The sequence below is a fragment of the Phyllobates terribilis genome, unplaced genomic scaffold, assembly GCF_046119375.1.
Source record: "Phyllobates terribilis strain yellow unplaced genomic scaffold, ASM4611937v1 Scaffold_3__8_contigs__length_932513732, whole genome shotgun sequence".
NCBI classification, from domain to species: Eukaryota; Metazoa; Chordata; class Amphibia; order Anura; family Dendrobatidae; genus Phyllobates; species Phyllobates terribilis.
This window is the reverse complement of record NW_027362763.1, coordinates 16082589-16110316: the sequence shown is the minus strand read 5'-3', so window position 1 is coordinate 16110316 and position 27728 is coordinate 16082589. Positions and strand designations below refer to the sequence as shown.

Genomic DNA, 27728 nt, shown 5'->3' with positions numbered 1-27728 from the left:
CAGCTCAGACAGGAGATACTGGCAGCATATCCACAGCTGTCACCACCGCATGTACAGCTCAGACAGGAGATACCGGCAACATATCCACAGCTGTCACCACCGCATGTACAGCTCAGACAGGAGATACCGGCAGCATATCCACAGCTGTCACCACCGCATGTGCAGCTCAGACAGGAGATACTGGCAGCATATCCACAGCTGTCACTACCGCATGTACAGCTCAGACAGGAGATACCGGCAGCATATCCACAGCTGTCACCACCGCATGTACAGCTCAGACAGGAGATACTGGCAGCATATCCACAGCTGTCACCACCGCATGTGCAGCTCAGACAGGAGATACAGGCAGCATATCCACAGCTGTCACCACCATATACAGCTCAGACAGGAGATACTGGCAGCATATCCACAGCTGTCACCACCGCATGTACAGCTCAGACAGGAGACACTGGCAGCATATCCACAGCTGTCACCACCACATGTACAGCTCAGACAGGAGATACCGGCAACATATCCACAGCTGTCACCACCGCATGTACAGCTCAGACAGGAGATACCGGCAGCATATCCACAGCTGTCACCACCACATGTACAGCTCAGACACGAGATACTGGCAGCATATCCACAGCTGTCACCACCGCATGTACAGCTTAGACACGAGATACTGGCAGCATATCCACAGCTGTCACCACCGCATGTACAGCTCAGACAGGAGATACCGACAGCATATGCACAGCTGTCCACCACCATGTACAGCTCAGACACGAGATACCGGCAGCATATCCACAGCTGTCACCACCATGTACAGCTCAGACAGGAGATACTGGCAGCATATCCACAGCTGTCACCACCGCATGTGCAGCTCAGACAGGAGATACTGGCAGCATATCCACAACTGTCACCACCATATACAGCTCAGACAGGAGATACTGGCAGCATATCCACAGCTGCCACCACCGCATGTACAGCTGAGACAGGAGATACTGGCAGCATATCCACAGCTGTCACCACCGCATGTACAGCTCAGACAGGAGACACTGGCAGCATATCCACAGCTGTCACCACCGCATGTACAGCTCAGACAGGAGACACTGGCAGCATATCCACAGCTGTCACCACCGCATGTACAGCTCAGACACGGGATACCGGCAACATATCCACAGCTGTCTTCACCGCATGTACAGCTCAGACAGGAGATACCGGCAGCATATCCACAGCTGTCACCACCATATACAGCTCAGACACGAGACACTGGCAGCATATCCACAGCTGTCACCACTGCATGTACAGCTCAGACAGGAGATACCGGCAGCATATCCACAGCTGTCACCACCGCATGTACAGCTCAGACACGAGACACTGGCAGCATATCCACAGCTGTCACCACCGCATGTACAGCTCAGACAGGAGATACTGGCAGCATATCCACAGCTGTCACCACCGCATGTACAGCTCAGACAGGAGATACTGGCAGCATATCCACAGCTGTCACCACCGCATGTACAGCTCAGACAGGAGATACCGGCAGCATATCCACAGCTGTCACCACCATATACAGCTCAGACACGAGACACTGGCAGCATATCCACAGCTGTCACCACCACATGTACAGCTCAGACAGGAGATACCGGCAACATATCCACAGCTGTCACCACCGCATGTACAGCTCAGACACGAGACACTGGCAGCATATCCACAGCTGTCACCACCGCATGTACAGCTCAGACAGGAGATACTGGCAGCATATCCACAGCTGTCACCACCGCATGTACAGCTCAGACAGGAGATACTGGCAGCATATCCACAGCTGTCTCCACCGCATGTACAGCTCAGACACGAGATACCGGCAGCATATCCACAGCTGTCACCACCGCATGTACAGCTCAGACACGAGATACCGGCAGCATATCCACAGCTGTCACCACCATGTACAGCTCAGACATGAGATACCGGCAGCATATCCACAGCTGTCACCACCATATACAGCTCAGACAGAAGATACCGGCAGCATATCCACAGCTGTCACCACCATATACAGCTCAGACACGAGATACCGGCAGCATATCCACAGCTGTCACCACCGCATGTACAGCTCAGACACGAGATACTGGCAGCATATCCACAGCTGTCATCACCGCATGTACAGCTCAGACACGAGATACTGGCAGCATATCCACAGCTGTCACCACCGCATGTACAGCTCAGACACGAGATACTGGCAGCATATCCACAGCTGTCATCACCGCATGTACAGCTCAGACAGGAGATACCGACAGCATATGCACAGCTGTCACCACCATGTACAGCTCAGACACGAGATACCGGCAGCAAATCCACAGCTGTCACTACCATGTACAGCTCAGACAGGAGATACTGGCAGCATATCCACAGCTGTCACCACCGCATGTGCAGCTCAGACAGGAGATACTGGCAGCATATCCACAGCTGTCACCACCATATACAGCTCAGACAGGAGATACTGGCAGCATATCCACAGCGGTCACCACCGCATGTACAGCTCAGACACGAGATACTGGCAGCATATCCTCAGCTGTCACCACCGCATGTACAGCTCAGACAGGAGACACTGGCAGCATATCCACAGCTGTCACCACCGCATGTACAGCTCAGACAGGAGACACTGGCAGCATATCCACAGCTGTCACCACCGCATGTACAGCTCAGACACGGGATACCGGCAACATATCCACAGCTGTCACCACCGCATGTACAGCTCAGACAGGAAATACCGGCAGCATATCCACAGCTGTCACCACCACATGTACAGCTCAGACAGGAGATACCAGCAACATATCCACAGCTGTCACCACCGCATGTACAGCTCAGACAGGAGATACCGGCAGCATATCCACAGCTGTCACCACTATATACAGCTCAGACAGGAGATACCGGCAGCATATCCACAGCTGTCACCACCGCATGTACTGCTCAGACAGGAGATACCGGCAACATATCCACAGCTGTCACCACCACATGTACAGCTCAGACAGGAGATACCGGCAACATATCCACAGCTGTCACCACCGCATGTACAGCTCAGACACGAGATACTGGCATCATATCCACAGCTGTCACCACCGCATGTACAGCTCAGACACGAGATACCGGCAACATATCCACAGCTGTCACCACCACATGTACAGCTCAGACACGAGATACTGGCATCATATCCACAGCTGTCACCACCACATGTACAGCTCAGACAGGAGATACTGGCAGCATATCCACAGCTGTCACCACCGCATGTACAGCTCAGACACGAGACACTGGCAGCATATCCACAGCTGTCACCACCGCATGTACAGCTCAGACAGGAGATACTGGCAGCATATCCACAGCTGTCACCACCGCATGTACAGCTCAGACAGGAGATACTGGCAGCATATCCACAGCTGTCACCACCGCATGTACAGCTCAGACAGGAGATACCGGCAGCATATCCACAGCTGTCACCACCATATACAGCTCAGACACGAGACACTGGCAGCATATCCACAGCTGTCACCACCGCATGTACAGCTCAGACAGGAGATACTGGCAGCATATCCACAGCTGTCACCACCGCATGTACAGCTCAGACAGGAGATACCGGCAACATATCCACAGCTGTCACCACCGCATGTACAGCTCAGACAGGAGATACCGGCAGCATATCCACAGCTGTCACCACCGCATGTACAGCTCAGACAGGAGATACCGGCAGCATATCCACAGCTGTCACCACCGCATGTACAGCTCAGACACGAGACACTGGCAGCATATCCACAGCTATCACCACCGCATGTACAGCTCAGACACGAGACACTGGCAGCATATCCACAGCTGTCACCACCGCATGTACAGCTCAGACAGGAGATACTGGCAGCATATCCACAGCTGTCACCACCGCATGTACAGCTCAGACAGGAGATACTGGCAGCATATCCACAGCTGTCACCACCGCATGTACAGCTCAGACAGGAGATACCGGCAGCATATCCACAGCTGTCACCACCATATACAGCTCAGACACGAGACACTGGCAGCATATCCACAGCTGTCACCACCACATGTACAGCTCAGACAGGAGATACCGGCAACATATCCACAGCTGTCACCACCGCATGTACAGCTCAGACACGAGACACTGGCAGCATATCCACAGCTGTCACCACCGCATGTACAGCTCAGACAGGAGATACTGGCAGCATATCCACAGCTGTCTCCACCGCATGTACAGCTCAGACACGAGATACCGGCAGCATATCCACAGCTGTCACCACCGCATGTACAGCTCAGACACGAGATACTGGCAGCATATCCACAGCTGTCACCACCGCATGTACAGCTCAGACAGGAGATACCGACAACATATCCACAGCTGTCACCACCGCATGTACAGCTCAGACACGAGATACCGGCAGCATATCCACAGCTGTCACCATGGAAGGCATCATCACAGTCACCACTGGAGTAACCCGCTACCTGAGGGCAGCACTTTGGGCTTCTGTCCATTGGGACCAGTGACCTTCTCACTGTAATGTAAGATCACTCAGGGATCTTGGGTAATCACATCTATGTCTTCAGTCCGGTGTAACCCTGCCTGCTCTTCCTCCTTAGGCCATAATGATGAGCATCTGCCTGCAGTCTATGGTGGATGAGCTGATGGTGAAGAAGTCCGGAGGCAGCATCAAAAAGGTAAAAGAATCCAGGAGAGGACTGTATATATATATATATACCCCTACACTACAGGGGAGGACACTGTGTATATACACTGCTCAAAAAGATAGAGACCCCTGAAATACCCCCTCCTAGATGTGATACAAGCTGAGTATTGTGTGTGGCCTCCACGTGCCTGTATAACCTCCCTGCAACACCTGGGCATGCTCCTGATGAGGCTGAGTATTGTGTGTGGCCTCCACATGCCTGTATGACCTCCCTACAACGCCTGGGCATGCTCCTGATGAGGCTGAGTATTGTGTGTGGCCTCCACGTGCCTGTATAACCTCCCTACAACGCCTGGGCATGCTCCTGATGAGGCTGAGTATTGTGTGTGGCCTCCACGTGCCTGTATGACCTCCCTACAACGCCTGGACATGCTCCTGATGAGGCTGAGTATTGTGTGTGGCCTCCACGTACCTGTATAACCTCCCTACAACGCCTGGGCATGCTCCTGATGAAGCTGAGTATTGTGTGTGGCCTCCACGTGCCTGTATGACCTCCCTACAACGCCTGGGCATGCTCCTGATGAGGCTGAGTATTGTGTGTGGTCTCCACGTGCCTGTATGACCTCCCTACAACGCCTGGGCATGCTCCTGATGAGGCTGAGTAATCTGTGTGGCCTCCACGTGCCTGTATGACCTCCCTACAACGCCTGGGCATGCTCCTGATGAGGCTGAGTATTGTGTGTGGCCTCCACATGCCTGTATGACCTCCCTACAACGCCTGGGCATGCTCCTGATAAGGCTGAGTATTGTGTGTGGCCTCCACGTACCTGTATAACCTCCCTACAACGCCTGGGCATGCTCCTGATGAGGCTGAGTATTGTGTGTGGCCTCCACGTGCCTGTATGACCTCCCTACAACGCCTGGGCATGCTCCTGATGAGGCTGAGTATTGTGTGTGGCCTCCACGTGCCTGTATGACCTCCCTACAACGCCTGGGCATGCTCCTGATGAGGCTGAGTATTGTGTGTGGTCTCCACGTGCCTGTATGACCTCCCTACAACGCCTGGGCATGCTCCTGATGAGGCTGAGTAATCTGTGTGGCCTCCACGTGCCTGTATGACCTCCCTACAACGCCTGGGCATGCTCCTGATGAGGCTGAGTACTGTGTGTGGCCTCCACGTGCCTGTATGACCTCCCTACAATGCCTGGGCATGCTCCTGATGAATGACCTCCCTACAACGCCTGGGCATGCTCCTGATGAGGCTGAGTATTGTGTGTGGCCTCCACGTGCCTGTATGACCTCCCCACAACACCTGTGCGTGCTCCTGATGAGGCTGAGTAATCTGTGTGGCCTCCACGTGCCTGTATGACCTCCCTACAACGCCTGGGCATGCTCCTGATGAGGCTGAGTATTGTGTGTGGCCACCACATGCCTGTATGACCTCCCTACAACGCCTGGGAATGCTCCTGATGAGGCTGAGTATTGTGTGTGGCCTCCACGTGCCTGTATGACCTCCCTACAACACCTGGGCATGCTCCTGATGAGGCTGAGTATTGTGTGTGGCCTCCACGTGCCTGTATGACCTCCCTACAACGTCTGGGCATGCTCCTGATGAGGCTGAGTATTGTGTGTGGCCTCCACGTGCCTGTATGACCTCCCTACAATGCCTGGGCACGCTCCTGATGAGGCTGAGTATTGTGTGTGGCCTCCACGTACCTGTATGACCTCCCTACAACACCTGTGCGTGCTCCTGATGAGGCTGAGTAATCTGTGTGGCCTCCACATGCCTGTATGACCTCCCTACAACGCCTGGGCATGCTCCTGATGAGGCTGAGTATTGTGTGTGGCCTCCACGTGCCTGTATGACCTCCCTACAACGCCTGGGCATGCTCCAGATGAGGCTGAGTATTGTGTGTGGCCTCCACGTGCCTGTATGACCTCCCTACAACGCCTGGGCATGCTCCTGATGAGGCTGAGTATTGTGTGTGGCCTCCACGTGCCTGTATGACCTCCCTACAACGCCTGGGCGTGCTCCTGATGAGGCTGAGTCTTGTGTGTGGCCTCCACGTGCCTGTATGACCTCCCTAGAACGCCTGGGCATGCTCCTGATGAGGCTGAGTATTGTGTGTGGCCTCCATGTGCCTGTATGACCTCCCTACAACGCCTGGGCATGCTCCTGATGAGGCTGAGTATTGTGTGTGGCCTCCACGTGCCTGTATGACCTCCCTACAACGCCTGGGCATGCTCCTGATGAGGCTGAGTATTGTGTGTGGCCTCCACGTGCCTGTATGACCTCCCTACAACGCCTGGGCACGCTCCTGATGAGGCTGAGTAATCTGTGTGGCCTCCACGTGCCTGTATGACCTCCCTACAACGCCTGGGCATGCTCCTGATGAGGCTGAGTATTGTGTGTGGCCTCCACGTGCCTGTATGACCTCCCTACAACGCCTGGGCATGCTTCTGATGAGGCTGAGTATTGTGTGTGGCCTCCACGTGCCTGTAGGACCCCTCTACAACGCCTGGGCATGCTTCTGATGAGGCTGAGTATTGTGTGTGACCTCCACGTGCCTGTAAGACCTCCCTACAACGCCTGGGCATGCTCCTGATGAGGCTGAGTATCGTGTGTGGCCTCCACGTGCCTGTATGACCTCCCTACAACGCCTGGACATGCTCCTGATGAGGCTGAGTATTGTGTGTGGCCTCCACGTGCCTGTATGACCCCTCTACAACGCCTGGGCATGCTTCTGATGAGGCTGAGTATTGTGTGTGACCTCCACGTGCCTGTAAGACCTCCCTACAACGCCTGGGCATGCTTCTGATGAGGCTGAGTATTGTGTGTGGCCTCCACGTGCCTGTATGACCTCCCTACAACGCCTGTGCATGCTCCTGATAAGGCTGAGTATTGTGTGTGGCCTCCACGTGCCTGTATGACCTCCCTACAACGCCTGGGCATGCTCCTGATGAGGCTGAGTATTGTGTGTGGCCTCCACGTGCCTGTATGACCTCCCTACAACGCCTGGGCGTGCTCCTGATGAGGCTCAGTATTGTGTGTGGCCTCCACGTGCCTGTAAGACCTCCCTACAACGCCTGGGCATGCTTCTGATGAGGCTGAGTATTGTGTGTGGCCTCCACGTGCCTGTATGACCTCCCTACAACGCCTGTGCATGCTCCTGATAAGGCTGAGTATTGTGTGTGGCCTCCACGTGCCTGTATGACCTCCCTACAACGCCTGGGCATGCTCCTGATGAGGCTGAGTATTGTGTGTGACCTCCACGTGCCTGTATGACCCCTCTACAACGCCTGGACATGCTCCTGATGAGGCTGAGTATTGTGTGTGGCCTCCACGTACCTGTATAACCTCCCTACAACGACTGGGCATGCTCCTGATGAGGCTGAGTATTGTGTGTGGTCTCCACGTGCCTGTATGACCTCCCTACAACGCCTGGGCATGCTCCTGATGAGGCTGAGTATTGTGTGTGGCCTCCACGTGCCTGTATGACCTCCCTACAACGCCTGGGCGTGCTCCTGATGAGGCTCAGTATTGTGTGTGGCCTCCACGTGCCTGTAAGACCTCCCTACAACGCCTGGGCATGCTTCTGATGAGGCTGAGTATTGTGTGTGGCCTCCACGTGCCTGTATGACCTCCCTACAACGCCTGTGCATGCTCCTGATAAGGCTGAGTATTGTGTGTGGCCTCCACGTGCCTGTATGACCTCCCTACAACGCCTGGGCATGCTCCTGATGAGGCTGAGTATTGTGTGTGGCCTCCACGTGCCTGTATGACCTCCCTACAACGCCTGGACATGCTCCTGATGAGGCGGAGTATTGTGTGTGGCCTCCACGTACCTGTATAACCTCCCTACAACGCCTGGGCATGCTCCTGATGAGGCTGAGTATTGTGTGTGGTCTCCACGTGCCTGTATGACCTCCCTACAACGCCTGGGCATGCTCCTGATGAGGCTGAGTAATCTGTGTGGCCTCCACGTGCCTGTATGACCTCCCTACAACGCCTGGGCATGCTCCTGATGAGGCTGAGTATTGTGTGTGACCTCCACGTGCCTGTATGACCCCTCTACAACGCCTGGACATGCTCCTGATGAGGCTGAGTATTGTGTGTGGCCTCCACGTACCTGTATAACCTCCCTACAACGACTGGGCATGCTCCTGATGAGGCTGAGTATTGTGTGTGGTCTCCACGTGCCTGTATGACCTCCCTACAACGCCTGGGCATGCTCCTGATGAGGCTCAGTATTGTGTGTGGCCTCCACGTGCCTGTATGACCTCCCTACAACGCCTGGGCATGCTCCTGATGAGGCTGAGTATTGTGTGTGGCCTCCACGTGCCTGTATGACCTCCCTACAACGCCTGGGCGTGCTCCTGATGAGGCTCAGTATTGTGTGTGGCCTCCACGTGCCTGTAAGACCTCCCTACAACGCCTGGGCATGCTCCTGATGAGGCTGAGTATCGTGTGTGGCCTCCACGTGCCTGTATGACCTCCCTACAACGCCTGGACATGCTCCTGATGAGGCTGAGTATTGTGTGTGGCCTCCACGTGCCTGTATGACCCCTCTACAACGCCTGGGCATGCTTCTGATGAGGCTGAGTATTGTGTGTGACCTCCACGTGCCTGTAAGACCTCCCTACAACGCCTGGGCATGCTTCTGATGAGGCTGAGTATTGTGTGTGGCCTCCACGTGCCTGTATGACCTCCCTACAACGCCTGTGCATGCTCCTGATAAGGCTGAGTATTGTGTGTGGCCTCCACGTGCCTGTATGACCTCCCTACAACGCCTGGGCATGCTCCTGATGAGGCTGAGTATTGTGTGTGGCCTCCACGTGCCTGTATGACCTCCCTACAACGCCTGGGCGTGCTCCTGATGAGGCTCAGTATTGTGTGTGGCCTCCACGTGCCTGTAAGACCTCCCTACAACGCCTGGGCATGCTTCTGATGAGGCTGAGTATTGTGTGTGGCCTCCACGTGCCTGTATGACCTCCCTACAACGCCTGTGCATGCTCCTGATAAGGCTGAGTATTGTGTGTGGCCTCCACGTGCCTGTATGACCTCCCTACAACGCCTGGGCATGCTCCTGATGAGGCTGAGTATTGTGTGTGACCTCCACGTGCCTGTATGACCCCTCTACAACGCCTGGACATGCTCCTGATGAGGCTGAGTATTGTGTGTGGCCTCCACGTACCTGTATAACCTCCCTACAACGACTGGGCATGCTCCTGATGAGGCTGAGTATTGTGTGTGGTCTCCACGTGCCTGTATGACCTCCCTACAACGCCTGGGCATGCTCCTGATGAGGCTGAGTATTGTGTGTGGCCTCCACGTGCCTGTATGACCTCCCTACAACGCCTGGGCGTGCTCCTGATGAGGCTCAGTATTGTGTGTGGCCTCCACGTGCCTGTAAGACCTCCCTACAACGCCTGGGCATGCTTCTGATGAGGCTGAGTATTGTGTGTGGCCTCCACGTGCCTGTATGACCTCCCTACAACGCCTGTGCATGCTCCTGATAAGGCTGAGTATTGTGTGTGGCCTCCACGTGCCTGTATGACCTCCCTACAACGCCTGGGCATGCTCCTGATGAGGCTGAGTATTGTGTGTGGCCTCCACGTGCCTGTATGACCTCCCTACAACGCCTGGACATGCTCCTGATGAGGCGGAGTATTGTGTGTGGCCTCCACGTACCTGTATAACCTCCCTACAACGCCTGGGCATGCTCCTGATGAGGCTGAGTATTGTGTGTGGTCTCCACGTGCCTGTATGACCTCCCTACAACGCCTGGGCATGCTCCTGATGAGGCTGAGTAATCTGTGTGGCCTCCACGTGCCTGTATGACCTCCCTACAACGCCTGGGCATGCTCCTGATGAGGCTGAGTATTGTGTGTGACCTCCACGTGCCTGTATGACCCCTCTACAACGCCTGGACATGCTCCTGATGAGGCTGAGTATTGTGTGTGGCCTCCACGTACCTGTATAACCTCCCTACAACGACTGGGCATGCTCCTGATGAGGCTGAGTATTGTGTGTGGTCTCCACGTGCCTGTATGACCTCCCTACAACGCCTGGGCATGCTCCTGATGAGGCTCAGTATTGTGTGTGGCCTCCACGTGCCTGTATGACCTCCCTACAACGCCTGGGCATGCTCCTGATGAGGCTGAGTATTGTGTGTGGTCTCCACGTGCCTGTATGACCTCCCTACAACGCCTGGGCGTGCTCCTGATGAGGCTCAGTATTGTGTGTGGCCTCCACGTGCCTGTAAGACCTCCCTACAACGCCTGGGCATGCTTCTGATGAGGCTGAGTATTGTGTGTGGCCTCCACGTGCCTGTATGACCTCCCTACAACGCCTGTGCATGCTCCTGATGAGGCTGAGTATTGTGTGTGGCCTCCACGTGCCTGTATGACCTCCCTACAACGCCTGGACATGCTCCTGATGAGGCGGAGTATTGTGTGTGGCCTCCACGTACCTGTATAACCTCCCTACAACGCCTGGGCATGCTCCTGATGAGGCTGAGTATTGTGTGTGGTCTCCACGTGCCTGTATGACCTCCCTACAACGCCTGGGCATGCTCCTGATGAGGCTGAGTAATCTGTGTGGCCTCCACGTGCCTGTATGACCTCCCTACAACGCCTGGACATGCTCCTGATGAGGCTGAGTATTGTGTGTGGCCTCCACGTACCTGTATAACCTCCCTACAACGCCTGGGCATGCTCCTGATGAAGCTGAGTATTGTGTGTGGCCTCCACGTGCCTGTATGACCTCCCTACAACGCCTGGGCATGCTCCTGATGAGGCTGAGTATTGTGTGTGGCCTCCACATGCCTGTATGACCTCCCTACAACGCCTGGGCATGCTCCTGATGAGGCTGAGTATTGTGTGTGGCCTCCACGTACCTGTATAACCTCCCTACAACGCCTGGGCATGCTCCTGATGAGGCTGAGTATTGTGTGTGGCCTCCACGTGCCTGTATGACCTCCCTACAACGCCTGGGCATGCTCCTGATGAGGCTGAGTATTGTGTGTGGCCTCCACGTGCCTGTATGACCTCCCTACAACGCCTGGGCATGCTCCTGATGAGGCTGAGTATTGTGTGTGGTCTCCACGTGCCTGTATGACCTCCCTACAACGCCTGGGCATGCTCCTGATGAGGCTGAGTAATCTGTGTGGCCTCCACGTGCCTGTATGACCTCCCTACAACGCCTGGGCATGCTCCTGATGAGGCTGAGTACTGTGTGTGGCCTCCACGTGCCTGTATGACCTCCCTACAATGCCTGGGCATGCTCCTGATGAATGACCTCCCTACAACGCCTGGGCATGCTCCTGATGAGGCTGAGTATTGTGTGTGGCCACCACATGCCTGTATGACCTCCCTACAACGCCTGGGAATGCTCCTGATGAGGCTGAGTATTGTGTGTGGCCTCCATGTGCCTGTATGACCTCCCTACAACACCTGGGCATGCTCCTGATGAGGCTGAGTATTGTGTGTGGCCTCCACGTGCCTGTATGACCTCCACGTGCCTGTATGACCTCCCTACAACGTCTGGGCATGCTCCTGATGAGGCTGAGTATTGTGTGTGGCCTCCACGTGCCTGTATGACCTCCCTACAATGCCTGGGCACGCTCCTGATGAGGCTGAGTATTGTGTGTGGCCTCCACGTACCTGTATGACCTCCCTACAACACCTGTGCGTGCTCCTGATGAGGCTGAGTAATCTGTGTGGCCTCCACATGCCTGTATGACCTCCCTACAACGCCTGGGCATGCTCCTGATGAGGCTGAGTATTGTGTGTGGCCTCCACGTGCCTGTATGACCTCCCTACAACGCCTGGGCATGCTCCAGATGAGGCTGAGTATTGTGTGTGGCCTCCACGTGCCTGTATGACCTCCCTACAACGCCTGGGCATGCTCCTGATGAGGCTGAGTATTGTGTGTGGCCTCCACGTGCCTGTATGACCTCCCTACAACGCCTGGGCGTGCTCCTGATGAGGCTGAGTCTTGTGTGTGGCCTCCACGTGCCTGTATGACCTCCCTAGAACGCCTGGGCATGCTCCTGATGAGGCTGAGTATTGTGTGTGGCCTCCACGTGCCTGTATGACCTCCCTACAACGCCTGGGCATGCTCCTGATGAGGCTGAGTATTGTGTGTGGCCTCCACGTGCCTGTATGACCTCCCTACAACGCCTGGGCATGCTCCTGATGAGGCTGAGTATTGTGTGTGGCCTCCACGCGCCTGTATGACCTCCCTACAACGCCTGGGCATGCTCCTGATGAGGCTGAGTATTGTGTGTGGCCTCCACGTGCCTGTATAACCTCCCTACAACGCCTGGGCACGCTCCTGATGAGGCTGAGTAATCTGTGTGGCCTCCACGTGCCTGTATGACCTCCCTACAACGCCTGGGCATGTTCCTGATGAGGCTGAGTATTGTGTGTGGCCTCCACGTGCCTGTATGACCTCCCTACAACGCCTGGGCATGCTTCTGATGAGGCTGAGTATTGTGTGTGGCCTCCACGTGCCTGTATGACCCCTCTACAACGCCTGGGCATGCTCCTGATGAGGCTGAGTATTGTGTGTGGCCTCCACGTGCCTGTATGACCCCTCTACAACGCCTGGGCATGCTTCTGATGAGGCTGAGTATTGTGTGTGACCTCCACGTGCCTGTAAGACCTCCCTACAACGCCTGGGCGTGCTCCTGATGAGGCTGAGTATTGTGTGTGGCCTCCACGTGCCTGTATGACCCCTCTACAACGCCTGGGCATGCTTCTGATGAGGCTGAGTATTGTGTGTGACCTCCACGTGCCTGTAAGACCTCCCTACAACGCCTGGGCATGCTTCTGATGAGGCTGAGTATTGTGTGTGGCCTCCACGTGCCTGTATGACCTCCCTACAACGCCTGTGCATGCTCCTGATAAGGCTGAGTATTGTGTGTGGCCTCCACGTGCCTGTATGACCTCCCTACAACGCCTGGGCATGCTCCTGATGAGGCTGAGTATTGTGTGTGGCCACCACATGCCTGTATGACCTCCCTACAACGCCTGGGAATGCTCCTGATGAGGCTGAGTATTGTGTGTGGCCTCCACGTGCCTGTATGACCTCCCTACAACACCTGGGCATGCTCCTGATGAGGCTGAGTATTGTGTGTGGCCTCCACGTGCCTGTATGACCTCCCTACAACGTCTGGGCATGCTCCTGATGAGGCTGAGTATTGTGTGTGGCCTCCACGTGCCTGTATGACCTCCCTACAATGCCTGGGCACGCTCCTGATGAGGCTGAGTATTGTGTGTGGCCTCCACGTACCTGTATGACCTCCCTACAACACCTGTGCGTGCTCCTGATGAGGCTGAGTAATCTGTGTGGCCTCCACATGCCTGTATGACCTCCCTACAACGCCTGGGCATGCTCCTGATGAGGCTGAGTATTGTGTGTGGCCTCCACGTGCCTGTATGACCTCCCTACAACGCCTGGGCATGCTCCAGATGAGGCTGAGTATTGTGTGTGGCCTCCACGTGCCTGTATGACCTCCCTACAACGCCTGGGCATGCTCCTGATGAGGCTGAGTATTGTGTGTGGCCTCCACGTGCCTGTATGACCTCCCTACAACGCCTGGGCGTGCTCCTGATGAGGCTGAGTCTTGTGTGTGGCCTCCACGTGCCTGTATGACCTCCCTACAACGCCTGGGCATGCTCCTGATGAGGCTGAGTATTGTGTGTGGCCTCCACGTGTCTGTATGACCTCCCTAGAACGCCTGGGCATGCTCCTGATGAGGCTGAGTATTGTGTGTGGCCTCCACGTGCCTGTATGACCTCCCTACAACGCCTGGGCATGCTCCTGATGAGGCTGAGTATTGTGTGTGGCCTCCACGTGCCTGTATGACCTCCCTACAACGCCTGGGCATGCTCCTGATGAGGCTGAGTATTGTGTGTGGCCTCCACGCGCCTGTATGACCTCCCTACAACGCCTGGGCATGCTCCTGATGAGGCTGAGTATTGTGTGTGGCCTCCACGTGCCTGTATAACCTCCCTACAACGCCTGGGCACGCTCCTGATGAGGCTGAGTAATCTGTGTGGCCTCCACGTGCCTGTATGACCTCCCTACAACGCCTGGACATGCTCCTGATGAGGCTGAGTATTGTGTGTGGCCTCCACGTGCCTGTATGACCTCCCTACAACGCCTAGGCATGCTCCTGATGAGGCTGAGTATTGTGTGTGGCCTCCACGTGCCTGTATGACCTCCCTACAACGCCTGGGCATGCTCCTGATGAGGCTGAGTATTGTGTGTGGCCTCCACGTACCTGTATGACCTCCCTACAACACCTGTGCGTGCTCCTGATGAGGCTGAGTAATCTGTGTGGCCTCCACGTGCCTGTATAACCTCCCTACAACGCCTGGGCATGCTCCTGATGAGGCTGAGTATTGTGTGTGTCCTCCACGTGCCTGTATGACCTCCCTACAACGCCTAGGCATGCTCCTGATGAGGCTGAGTATTGTGTGTGGCCTCCACGTGCCTGTATGACCTCCCTACAACACCTGGGCATGCTCCTGATAAGGCTGAGTATTGTGTGTGGCCTCCACGTGCCTGTATGACCTCCCTACAACGCCTGGGCATGCTCCTGATGAGGCTGAGTATTGTGTGTGGCCTCCACGTGCCTGTATGACCTCCCTACAACGCCTGGGCATGCTCCTGATGAGGCTGAGTATCGTGTGTGGCCTCCACGTGCCTGTATGACCTCCCTACAACGCCTGGACATGCTCCTGATGAGGCTGAGTATTGTGTGTGGCCCCCACGTGCCTGTATGACCTCCCTACAACGCCTGGGCATGCTCCTGATGAGGCTGAGTATTGTGTGTGGCCTCCGCGTGCCTGTAAGACCTCCCTACAACGCCTGGGCGTGCTCCTGATGAGGCTGAGTATTGTGTGTGGCCTCCACGTGCCTGTATGACCTCCCTACAACGCCTGAGCATGCTCTTGATGAGGCTGAGTATTGTGTGTGACCTCCACGTGCCTGTATGACCTCCCTACAACGCCTGGGCATGCTCTTGATGAGGCTGAGTATTGTGTGTGGCCTCCACGTGCCTGTATGACCCCTCTACAACGCCTGGGCATGCTTCTGATGAGGCTGAGTATTGTGTGTGACCTCCACGTGCCTGTAAGACCTCCCTACAACGCCTGGGCGTGCTCCTGATGAGGCTGAGTATAGTGTGTGGCCTCCACGTGCCTGTATGACCTCCCTACAACGCCTGGGCATGCTCCTGATGAGGCTGAGTATTGTGTGTGGCCTCCACGTGCCTGTATGACCTCCCTACAACGCCTGGGCATGCTCCTGATGAATGACCTCCCTACAACGCCTGGGCATGCTCCTGATGAATGACCTCCCTACAACGCCTGGGCATGCTCCTGATGAGGCTGAGTATTGTGTGTGACCTCCACGTGCCTGTATGACCTCCCTACAACGCCTGGGCATGCTCCTGATGAGGCTGAGTATTGTGTGTGGCCTCCACGTGCCTGTATGACCTCCCTACAACGCCTGGGCATGCTCCTGATGAGGCTGAGTAATCTGTGTGGCCTCCACGTGCCTGTATGACCTCCCTACAACGCCTGGGCATGCTCCTGTTGAGCCTGAGTATTGTGTGTGACCTCCACGTGCCTGTATGACCTCCCTACAACGCCTGGGCATGCTCCTGATGAGGCTGAGTATTGTGTGTGGCCTCCACGTGCCTGTATGACCTCCCTACAACGCCTGGGCGTGCTCCTGATGAGGCTCAGTATTGTGTGTGGCCTCCACGTGCCTGTATGACCTCCCTACAACGCGTGGGCATGCTCTTGATGAGGCTGAGTATTGTGTGTGACCTCCACGTGCCTGTATGACCTCCCTACAACGCCTGGGCATGCTCCTGATGAGGCTGAGTATTGTGTGTGGCCTCCACGTGCCTGTATGACCTCCCTACAACGCCTGGGCATGCTCCTGATGAGGCTGAGTATTGTGTGTGGCCTCCACGTGCCTGTATGACCTCCCTACAACGCCTGGGCATGTTCCTGATGAGGCTGAGTAATCTGTGTGGCCTCCACGTGCCTGTATGACCTCCCTACAACGCCTGGACATGCTCCTGATGAGGCTGAGTATTGTGTGTGGCCTCCACGTGCCTGTATGACCTCCCTACAATGCCTAGGCATGCTCCTGATGAGGCTGAGTATTGTGTGTGGCCTCCACGTGCCTGTATGACCTCCCTACAACGCCTGGGCATGCTCCTGATGAGGCTGAGTATTGTGTGTGGCCTCCACGTGCCTGTATGACCTCCCTACAACGCCTAGGCATGCTCCTGATGAGGCTGAGTATTGTGTGTGGCCTCCACGTGCCTGTATGACCTCCCTACAACGCCTGGGCATGCTCCTGATGAGGCTGAGTATTGTATGTGGCCTCCACGTACCTGTATGACCTCCCTACAACACCTGTGCGTGCTCCTGATGAGGCTGAGTAATCTGTGTGGCCTCCACGTGCCTGTATGACCTCCCTACAACACCTGGGCATGCTCCTGATAAGGCTGAGTATTGTGTGTGGCCTCCACGTGCCTGTATGACCTCCCTACAACGCCTGGCCATGCTCCTGATGAGGCTGAGTATTGTGTGTGGCCTCCACGTGCCTGTATGACCTCCCTACAACGCCTGGGCATGCTCCTGATGAGGCTGAGTATTGTGTGTGGCCTCCACGTGCCTGTATGACCTCCCTACAACGCCTGGGCATGCTCCTGATGAGGCTGAGTATCGTGTGTGGCCTCCACGTGCCTGTATGACCTCCCTACAACGCCTGGACATGCTCCTGATGAGGCTGAGTATTGTGTGTGGCCCCCACGTGCCTGTATGACCTCCCTACAACGCCTGGGCATGCTCCTGATGAGGCTGAGTATTGTGTGTGGCCTCCGCGTGCCTGTAAGACCTCCCTACAACGCCTGGGCGTGCTCCTGATGAGGCTGAGTATTGTGTGTGGCCTCCACGTGCCTGTATGACCTCCCTACAACGCCTGAGCATGCTCTTGATGAGGCTGAGTATTGTGTGTGACCTCCACGTGCCTGTATGACCTCCCTACAACGCCTGGGCATGCTCTTGATGAGGCTGAGTATTGTGTGTGGCCTCCACGTGCCTGTATGACCCCTCTACAACGCCTGGGCATGCTTCTGATGAGGCTGAGTATTGTGTGTGACCTCCACGTGCCAGTAAGACCTCCCTACAACGCCTGGGCGTGCTCCTGATGAGGCTGAGTATAGTGTGTGGCCTCCACGTGCCTGTATGACCTCCCTACAACGCCTGGGCATGCTCCTGATGAGGCTGAGTATTGTGTGTGGCCTCCACGTGCCTGTATGACCTCCCTACAACGCCTGGGCATGCTCCTGATGAATGAATGACCTCCCTACAACGCCTGGGCATGCTCCTGATGAATGACCTCCCTACAACGCCTGGGCATGCTCCTGATGAGGCTGAGTATTGTGTGTGACCTCCACGTGCCTGTATGACCTCCCTACAACGCCTGGGCATGCTCCTGATGAGGCTGAGTATTGTGTGTGGCCTCCACGTGCCTGTATGACCTCCCTACAACGCCTGGGCATGCTCCTGATGAGGCTGACTATTGTGTGTGGCCTCCACGTGCCTGTATGACCTCCCTAGAACGCCTGGGCATGCTCCTGATGAGGCTGAGTATTGTGTGTGGCCTCCACGTGCCTGTATGACCTCCCTACAACGCCTGGGCATGCTCCTGATGAGGCTGAGTAATCTGTGTGGCCTCCACGTGCCTGTATGACCTCCCTACAACGCCTGGGCATGCTCCTGTTGAGCCTGAGTATTGTGTGTGACCTCCACGTGCCTGTATGACCTCCCTACAACGCCTGGGCATGCTCCTGATGAGGCTGAGTAATCTGTGTGGCCTCCATGTGCCTGTATGACCTCCCTACAACGCCTGGGCATGCTCCTGATGAGGCTGAGTATTGTGTGTGGCCTCCACGTGCCTGTATGACCTCCCTACAATGCCTGGGCATGCTCCTGATGAGGCTGAGTATTGTGTGTGGCCTCCACGTGCCTGTATGACCTCCCTACAACGCCTGGGCATGCTCCTGATGAGGCTCAGTATTGTGTGTGGCCTCCACGTGCCTGTATGACCTCCCTACAACGCCTGGGCATGCTCCTGATGAGGCTGAGTACTGTGTGTGGCCTCCACGTGCCTGTATGGCCTTCCTACAACGCCTGGGCATGCTCCTGATGAGGCTCAGTATTGTGTGTGGCCTCCACGTGCCTGTATGACCTCCCTACAACACCTGGGCATGCTCCTGATGAGGCTGAGTATTGTGTGTGGCCTCCACATGCCTGTATAACCTCCCTACAACGCCTGGGCACGCTCCTGATGAGGCTGAGTAATCTGTGTGGCCTCCACGTGCCTGTATGACCTCCCTACAACGCCTGGGCATGTTCCTGATGAGGCTGAGTATTGTGTGTGGCCTCCACGTGCCTGTATGACCTCCCTACAACGCCTGGGCATGCTTCTGATGAGGCTGAGTATTGTGTGTGGCCTCCACGTGCCTGTATGACCCCTCTACAACGCCTGGGCATGCTCCTGATGAGGCTGAGTATTGTGTGTGGCCTCCACGTGCCTGTATGACCCCTCTACAACGCCTGGGCATGCTTCTGATGAGGCTGAGTATTGTGTGTGACCTCCACGTGCCTGTAAGACCTCCCTACAACGCCTGGGCGTGCTCCTGATGAGGCTGAGTATTGTGTGTGGCCTCCACGTGCCTGTATGACCCCTCTACAACGCCTGGGCATGCTTCTGATGAGGCTGAGTATTGTGTGTGACCTCCACGTGCCTGTAAGACCTCCCTACAACGCCTGGGCATGCTTCTGATGAGGCTGAGTATTGTGTGTGGCCTCCACGTGCCTGTATGACCTCCCTACAACGCCTGTGCATGCTCCTGATAAGGCTGAGTATTGTGTGTGGCCTCCACGTGCCTGTATGACCTCCCTACAACGCCTGGGCGTGCTGATGAGGCTCAGTATTGTGTGTGGCCTCCACGTGCCTGTATGACCTCCCTACAACGCGTGGGCATGCTCTTGATGAGGCTGAGTATTGTGTGTGACCTCCACGTGCCTGTATGACCTCCCTACAACGCCTGGGCATGCTCCTGATGAGGCTGAGTATTGTGTGTGGCCTCCACGTGCCTGTATGACCTCCCTACAACGCCTGGGCATGCTCCTGATGAGGCTGAGTATTGTGTGTGGCCTCCACGTGCCTGTATGACCTCCCTACAACGCCTGGGCATGTTCCTGATGAGGCTGAGTAATCTGTGTGGCCTCCACGTGCCTGTATGACCTCCCTACAACGCCTGGGCACGCTCCTGATGAGGCTGAGTATTGTGTGTGGCCTCCACGTGCCTGTATGACCTCCCTACAACGCCTGGACATGCTCCTGATGAGGCTGAGTATTGTGTGTGGCCTCCACGTGCCTGTATGACCTCCCTACAACGCCTAGGCATGCTCCTGATGAGGCTGAGTATTGTGTGTGGCCTCCACGTGCCTGTATGACCTCCCTACAACGCCTGGGCATGCTCCTGATGAGGCTGAGTATTGTGTGTGGCCTCCACGTGCCTGTATGACCTCCCTACAACGCCTGGGCATGCTCCTGATGAGGCTGAGTATTGTGTGTGGCCTCCACGTACCTGTATGACCTCCCTACAACACCTGTGCGTGCTCCTGATGAGGCTGAGTAATCTGTGTGGCCTCCACGTGCCTGTATGACCTCCCTACAACACCTGGGCATGCTCCTGATAAGGCTGAGTATTGTGTGTGGCCTCCACGTGCCTGTATGACCTCCCTACAACGCCTGGCCATGCTCCTGATGAGGCTGAGTATTGTGTGTGGCCTCCACGTGCCTGTATGACCTCCCTACAACGCCTGGGCATGCTCCTGATGAGGCTGAGTATTGTGTGTGGCCTCCACGTGCCTGTATGACCTCCCTACAACGCCTGGGCATGCTCCTGATGAGGCTGAGTATCGTGTGTGGCCTCCACGTGCCTGTATGACCTCCCTACAACGCCTGGACATGCTCCTGATGAGGCTGAGTATTGTGTGTGGCCCCCACGTGCCTGTATGACCTCCCTACAACGCCTGGGCATGCTCCTGATGAGGCTGAGTATTGTGTGTGGCCTCCGCGTGCCTGTCAGACCTCCCTACAACGCCTGGGCGTGCTCCTGATGAGGCTGAGTATTGTGTGTGGCCTCCACGTGCCTGTATGACCTCCCTACAACGCCTGAGCATGCTCTTGATGAGGCTGAGTATTGTGTGTGACCTCCACGTGCCTGTATGACCTCCCTACAACGCCTGGGCGTGCTCCTGATGAGGCTGAGTATAGTGTGTGGCCTCCACGTGCCTGTATGACCTCCCTACAACGCCTGGGCATGCTCCTGATGAGGCTGAGTATTGTGTGTGGCCTCCACGTGCCTGTATGACCTCCCTACAACGCCTGGGCATGCTCCTGATGAATGACCTCCCTACAACGCCTGGGCATGCTCCTGATGAATGACCTCCCTACAACGCCTGGGCATGCTCCTGATGAGGCTGAGTATTGTGTGTGACCTCCACGTGCCTGTATGACCTCTCTACAACGCCTGGGCATGCTCCTGATGAGGCTGAGTATTGTGTGTGGCCTCCACGTGCCTGTATAACCTCCCTACAACGCCTGGGCATGCTCCTGATGAGGCTGAGTACTGTGTGTGGCCTCCACGTGCCTGTATGGCCTTCCTACAACGCCTGGGCATGCTCCTGATGAGGCTGAGTATTGTGTGTGGCCTCCACGTGCCTGTATGATCTCCCTACAACGCCTGGGCATGCTCCTGATGAGGCTGAGTATTGTGTGTGGCCTCCACGTGCCTGTATGATCTCCCTACAACGCCTGGGCATGCTCCTGATGAGGCTGAGTATTGTGTGTGGCCTCCACATGCCTGTATAACCTCCCTACAACGCCTGGGCACGCTCCTGATGAGGCTGAGTAATCTGTGTGGCCTCCACGTGCCTGTATGACCTCCCTACAACGCCTGGGCATGTTCCTGATGAGGCGGAGTATTGTGTGTGGCCTCCACGTGCCTGTATGACCTCCCTACAACGCCTGGGCATGCTTCTGATGAGGCTGAGTATTGTGTGTGACCTCCACGTGCCTGTAAGACCTCCCTACAACGCCTGGGCGTGCTCCTGATGAGGCTGAGTATTGTGTGTGGCCTCCACGTGCCTGTATGACCCCTCTACAACGCCTGGGCATGCTTCTGATGAGGCTGAGTATTGTGTGTGACCTCCACGTGCCTGTAAGACCTCCCTACAACGCCTGGGCATGCTTCTGATGAGGCTGAGTATTGTGTGTGGCCTCCACGTGCCTGTATGACCTCCCTACAACGCCTGTGCATGCTCCTGATAAGGCTGAGTATTGTGTGTGGCCTCCACGTGCCTGTATGACCTCCCTACAACGCCTGGGCGTGCTGATGAGGCTCAGTATTGTGTGTGGCCTCCACGTGCCTGTATGACCTCCCTACAACGCGTGGGCATGCTCTTGATGAGGCTGAGTATTGTGTGTGACCTCCACGTGCCTGTATGACCTCCCTACAACGCCTGGGCATGCTCCTGATGAGGCTGAGTATTGTGTGTGGCCTCCACGTGCCTGTATGACCTCCCTACAACGCCTGGGCATGCTCCTGATGAGGCTGAGTATTGTGTGTGGCCTCCACGTGCCTGTATGACCTCCCTACAACGCCTGGGCATGTTCCTGATGAGGCTGAGTAATCTGTGTGGCCTCCACGTGCCTGTATGACCTCCCTACAACGCCTGGGCACGCTCCTGATGAGGCTGAGTATTGTGTGTGGCCTCCACGTGCCTGTATGACCTCCCTACAACGCCTGGACATGCTCCTGATGAGGCTGAGTATTGTGTGTGGCCTCCACGTGCCTGTATGACCTCCCTACAACGCCTAGGCATGCTCCTGATGAGGCTGAGTATTGTGTGTGGCCTCCACGTGCCTGTATGACCTCCCTACAACGCCTGGGCATGCTCCTGATGAGGCTGAGTATTGTGTGTGGCCTCCACGTGCCTGTATGACCTCCCTACAACGCCTGGGCATGCTCCTGATGAGGCTGAGTATTGTGTGTGGCCTCCACGTACCTGTATGACCTCCCTACAACACCTGTGCGTGCTCCTGATGAGGCTGAGTAATCTGTGTGGCCTCCACGTGCCTGTATGACCTCCCTACAACACCTGGGCATGCTCCTGATAAGGCTGAGTATTGTATGTGGCCTCCACGTGCCTGTATGACCTCCCTACAACGCCTGGCCATGCTCCTGATGAGGCTGAGTATTGTGTGTGGCCTCCACGTGCCTGTATGACCTCCCTACAACGCCTGGGCATGCTCCTGATGAGGCTGAGTATTGTGTGTGGCCTCCACGTGCCTGTATGACCTCCCTACAACGCCTGGGCATGCTCCTGATGAGGCTGAGTATCGTGTGTGGCCTCCACGTGCCTGTATGACCTCCCTACAACGCCTGGACATGCTCCTGATGAGGCTGAGTATTGTGTGTGGCCCCCACGTGCCTGTATGACCTCCCTACAACGCCTGGGCATGCTCCTGATGAGGCTGAGTATTGTGTGTGGCCTCCGCGTGCCTGTCAGACCTCCCTACAACGCCTGGGCGTGCTCCTGATGAGGCTGAGTATTGTGTGTGGCCTCCACGTGCCTGTATGACCTCCCTACAACGCCTGAGCATGCTCTTGATGAGGCTGAGTATTGTGTGTGACCTCCACGTGCCTGTATGACCTCCCTACAACGCCTGGGCGTGCTCCTGATGAGGCTGAGTATAGTGTGTGGCCTCCACGTGCCTGTATGACCTCCCTACAACGCCTGGGCATGCTCCTGATGAGGCTGAGTATTGTGTGTGGCCTCCACGTGCCTGTATGACCTCCCTACAACGCCTGGGCATGCTCCTGATGAATGACCTCCCTACAACGCCTGGGCATGCTCCTGATGAATGACCTCCCTACAACGCCTGGGCATGCTCCTGATGAGGCTGAGTATTGTGTGTGACCTCCACGTGCCTGTATGACCTCTCTACAACGCCTGGGCATGCTCCTGATGAGGCTGAGTATTGTGTGTGGCCTCCACGTGCCTGTATGACCTCCCTACAACGCCTGGGCATGCTCCTGATGAGGCTGACTATTGTGTGTGGCCTCCACGTGCCTGTATGACCTCCCTACAACGCCTGGGCATGCTCCTGATGAGGCTGAGTATTGTGTGTGGCCTCCACGTGCCTGTATGACCTCCCTACAACGCCTGGGCATGCTCCTGATGAGGCTGAGTAATCTGTGTGGCCTCCACGTGCCTGTATGACCTCCCTACAACGCCTGGGCATGCTCCTGTTGAGCCTGAGTATTGTGTGTGACCTCCACGTGCCTGTATGACCTCCCTACAACGCCTGGGCATGCTCCTGATGAGGCTGAGTAATCTGTGTGGCCTCCATGTGCCTGTATGACCTCCCTACAACGCCTGGGCATGCTCCTGATGAGGCTGAGTATTGTGTGTGGCCTCAACGTGCCTGTATGACCTCCCTACAACGCCTGGGCATGCTCCTGATGAGGCTCAGTATTGTGTGTGGCCTCCACGTGCCTGTATGACCTCCCTACAACGCCTGGGCATGCTCCTGATGAGGCTGAGTAATCTGTGTGGCCTCCATGTGCCTGTATGACCTCCCTACAACGCCTGGGCATGCTCCTGATGAGGCTGAGTATTGTGTGTGGCCTCCACGTGCCTGTATGACCTCCCTACAACGCCTGGGCGTGCTCCTGATGAGGCTGAGTATTGTGTGTGGCCTCCACGTGCCTGTATGACCTCCCTACAACGCCTGGGCATGCTCCTGATGAGGCTGAGTATTGTGTGTGACCTCCACGTGCCTGTATGACCTCCCTACAACGTCTGGGCATGCTCCTGATGAGGCTGAGTATTGTGTGTGGCCTCCACGTGCCTGTATGACCTCCCTACAATGCCTGGGCATGCTCCTGATGAGGCTGAGTATTGTGTGTGGCCTCCACGTGCCTGTATGACCTCCCTACAACGCCTGTGCATGCTCCTGATAAGGCTGAGTATTGTGTGTGGCCTCCACGTGCCTGTATGACCTCCATACAACGCCTGGCCATGCTCCTGATGAGGCTGAGTATTGTGTGTGGCCTCCACGTGCCTGTATGACCTCCCTACAACGCCTGGGCATGCTCCTGATGAGGCTGAGTATTGTGTGTGGCCTCCACGTGCCTGTATGACCTCCCTACAACGCCTGGTCATGCTCCTGATGAGGCTGAGTATTGTGTGTGGCCTCCACGTGCCTGTATGACCTCCCTACAACGCCTGGGCATGCTCCTGATGAGGCTGAGTATTGTGTGTGGCCTCGCGTGCCTGTATGACCTCCCTACAACGCCTGGGCATGCTCCTGATGAGGCTGAGTATTGTGTGTGGCCTCCACGTGCCTGTATGACCTCCCTACAACGCCTGGGCATGCTCCTGATGAGGCTGAGTATTGTGTGTGGCCTCCACGTGCCTGTATGACCTCCCTACAACGCCTGGGCATGCTCCTGATGAGGCTGAGTATTGTGTGTGGCCTCCACGTGCCTGTATGATCTCCCTACAACGCCTGGGCATGCTCCTGATGAGGCTGAGTATTGTGTGTGGCCTCCACGTGCCTGTATGACCTCCCTACAATGCCTGGACATGCTCCTGATGAGGCTGAGTAATCTGTGTGGCCTCCACGTGCCTGTATGACCTCCCTACAACGCCTGGGCATGTTCCTGATGAGGCTGAGTATTGTGTGTGGCCTCCACGTGCCTGTATGACCTCCCTACAACGCCTGGGCATGCTTCTGATGAGGCTGAGTATTGTGTGCGGCCTCCACGTGCCTGTATGACCTCCCTACAACGCCTGGGCGTGCTCCTGATGAGGCTGAGTATAGTGTGTGGCCTCCACGTGCCTGTATGACCTCCCTACAACGCCTGGGCATGCTCCTGATGAGGCTGAGTATTGTGTGTGACCTCCCCGTGCCTGTAAGACCTCCCTACAACGCCTGGGCGTGCTCCTGATGAGGCTGAGTATAGTGTGTGGCCTCCACGTGCCTGTATGACCTCCCTACAACGCCTGGGCATGCTCCTGATGAGGCTGAGTATTGTGTGTGACCTCCCCGTGCCTGTAAGACCTCCCTACAACGCCTGGGCGTGCTCCTGATGAGGCTGAGTATTGTGTGTGGCCTCCACGTGCCTGTATGACCCCTCTACAACGCCTGGGCATGCTTCTGATGAGGCTGAGTATTGTGTGTGACCTCCACGTGCCTGTAAGACCTCCCTACAACGCCTGGGCGTGCTCCTGATGAGGCTGAGTATAGTGTGTGGCCTCCACGTGCCTGTATGACCTCCCTACAACGCCTGGGCATGCTCCTGATGAATGACCTCCCTACAACGCCTGGGCATGCTCCTGATGAGGCTGAGTATTGTGTGTGACCTCCACGTGCCTGTATGACCTCCCTACAACGCCTGGGCATGCTCCTGATGAGGCTGAGTATTGTGTGTGACCTCCACGTGCCTGTATGACCACCCTACAACGCCTGGGCATGCTCCTGATGAGGCTGAGTATTGTGTGTGGCCTCCACGTGCCTGTATGACCTCCCTACAACGCCTGGGCATGCTCTTGATGAGGCTGAGTATTGTTTGTGGCCTCCACGTGCCTGTATGACCTCCCTACAACGCCTGGGCATGCTCCTGATGAGGCTGAGTATTGTGTGTGGCCTCCACGTGCCTGTATGACCTCCCTACAACGCCTGGGCATGCTCCTGATGAGGCTGAGTATTGTGTGTGGCCTCCACGTGCCTGTATGACCTCCCTACAACGCCTGGGCATGCTCCTGATGAGGCTGAGTATTGTGTGTGGCCTCCACGTGCCTGTATGACCTCCCTACAACGCCTGGGCATGCTCCTGATGAGGCTGAGTATTGTGTGTGGCCTCCACGTGTCTGTATGACCTCCCTAAAACGCCTGGGCATGTTCCTGATGAGGCTGAGTAATATCTGTGGCCTCCACGTGCCTGTATGACCTCCCTACAATGCCTGGACATGCTCCTGATGAGGCTGAGTATTGTGTGTGGCCTCCACGTGCCTGTATGATCTCCCTACAACGCCTGGGCATGCTCCTGATGAGGCTGAGTATTGTGTGTGGCCTCCACGTGGCTGTATGACCTCCCTACAATGCCTCGGCACGCTCCTGATGAGGCTGAGTATTGTGTGTGACATCCACGTGCCTGTAAGACCTCCCTACAACGCCTGGGCGTGCTCCTGATGAGGCTGAGTATAGTGTGTGGCCTCCACGTGCCTGTATGACCTCCCTACAACGCCTGGGCATGCTCCTGATGAATGACCTCCCTACAACGCCTGGGCATGCTCCTGATGAATGACCTCCCTACAACGCCTGGGCATGCTCCTGATGAGGCTCAGTATTGTGTGTGGCCTCCACGTGCCTGTATGACTTCCCTACAACGCCTGGGCATGCTCCTGATGAGGCTGAGTATTGTGTGTGACCTCCACGTGCCTGTATGACCTCCCTACAACGCCTGGGCATGCTCCTGATGAGGCTGAGTATTGTGTGTGGCCTCCACGTGCCTGTATGACCTCCCTACAACGCCTGGGCATGCTCCTGATGAGGCTGAGTACTGTGTGTGGCCTCCACGTGCCTGTATGACCTCCCTACAACGCCTGGGCATGCTCCTAATGAGGCTGAGTATTGTGTGTGGCCTCCACGTGCCTGTATGACCTCCCTACAACGCCTGGGCACGCTCCTGATGAGGCTGAGTATTGTGTGTGGCCTCCACGTGCCTGTATGACCTCCCTACAATGCCTGGGCACGCTCCTGATGAGGCTGAGTATTGTGTGTGGCCTCCACGTGCCTGTATGACCTCCCTACAACACCTGTGCGTGCTCCTGATGAGGCTGAGTAATCTGTGTGGCCTCCACGTGCCTGTATGACCC

At 56.2% G+C, this 27728-nt stretch overlaps 1 protein-coding gene across 1 annotated transcript in view; it reads left to right on the top strand.

Moving 5' to 3' along the window:
* The window catches only part of SNX17 (sorting nexin 17), a gene marked incomplete at its 5' end in the record, with an annotated part of 110472 nt that overhangs the window by 43263 nt on the left and 39481 nt on the right, over positions 1-27728 (top strand). The window contains one exon of the mRNA XM_073672886.1: positions 4621-4698. Coding sequence (XP_073528987.1) covers positions 4621-4698 — 78 coding nt within the window. The remainder of the gene's footprint in view (positions 1-4620; positions 4699-27728) is intronic.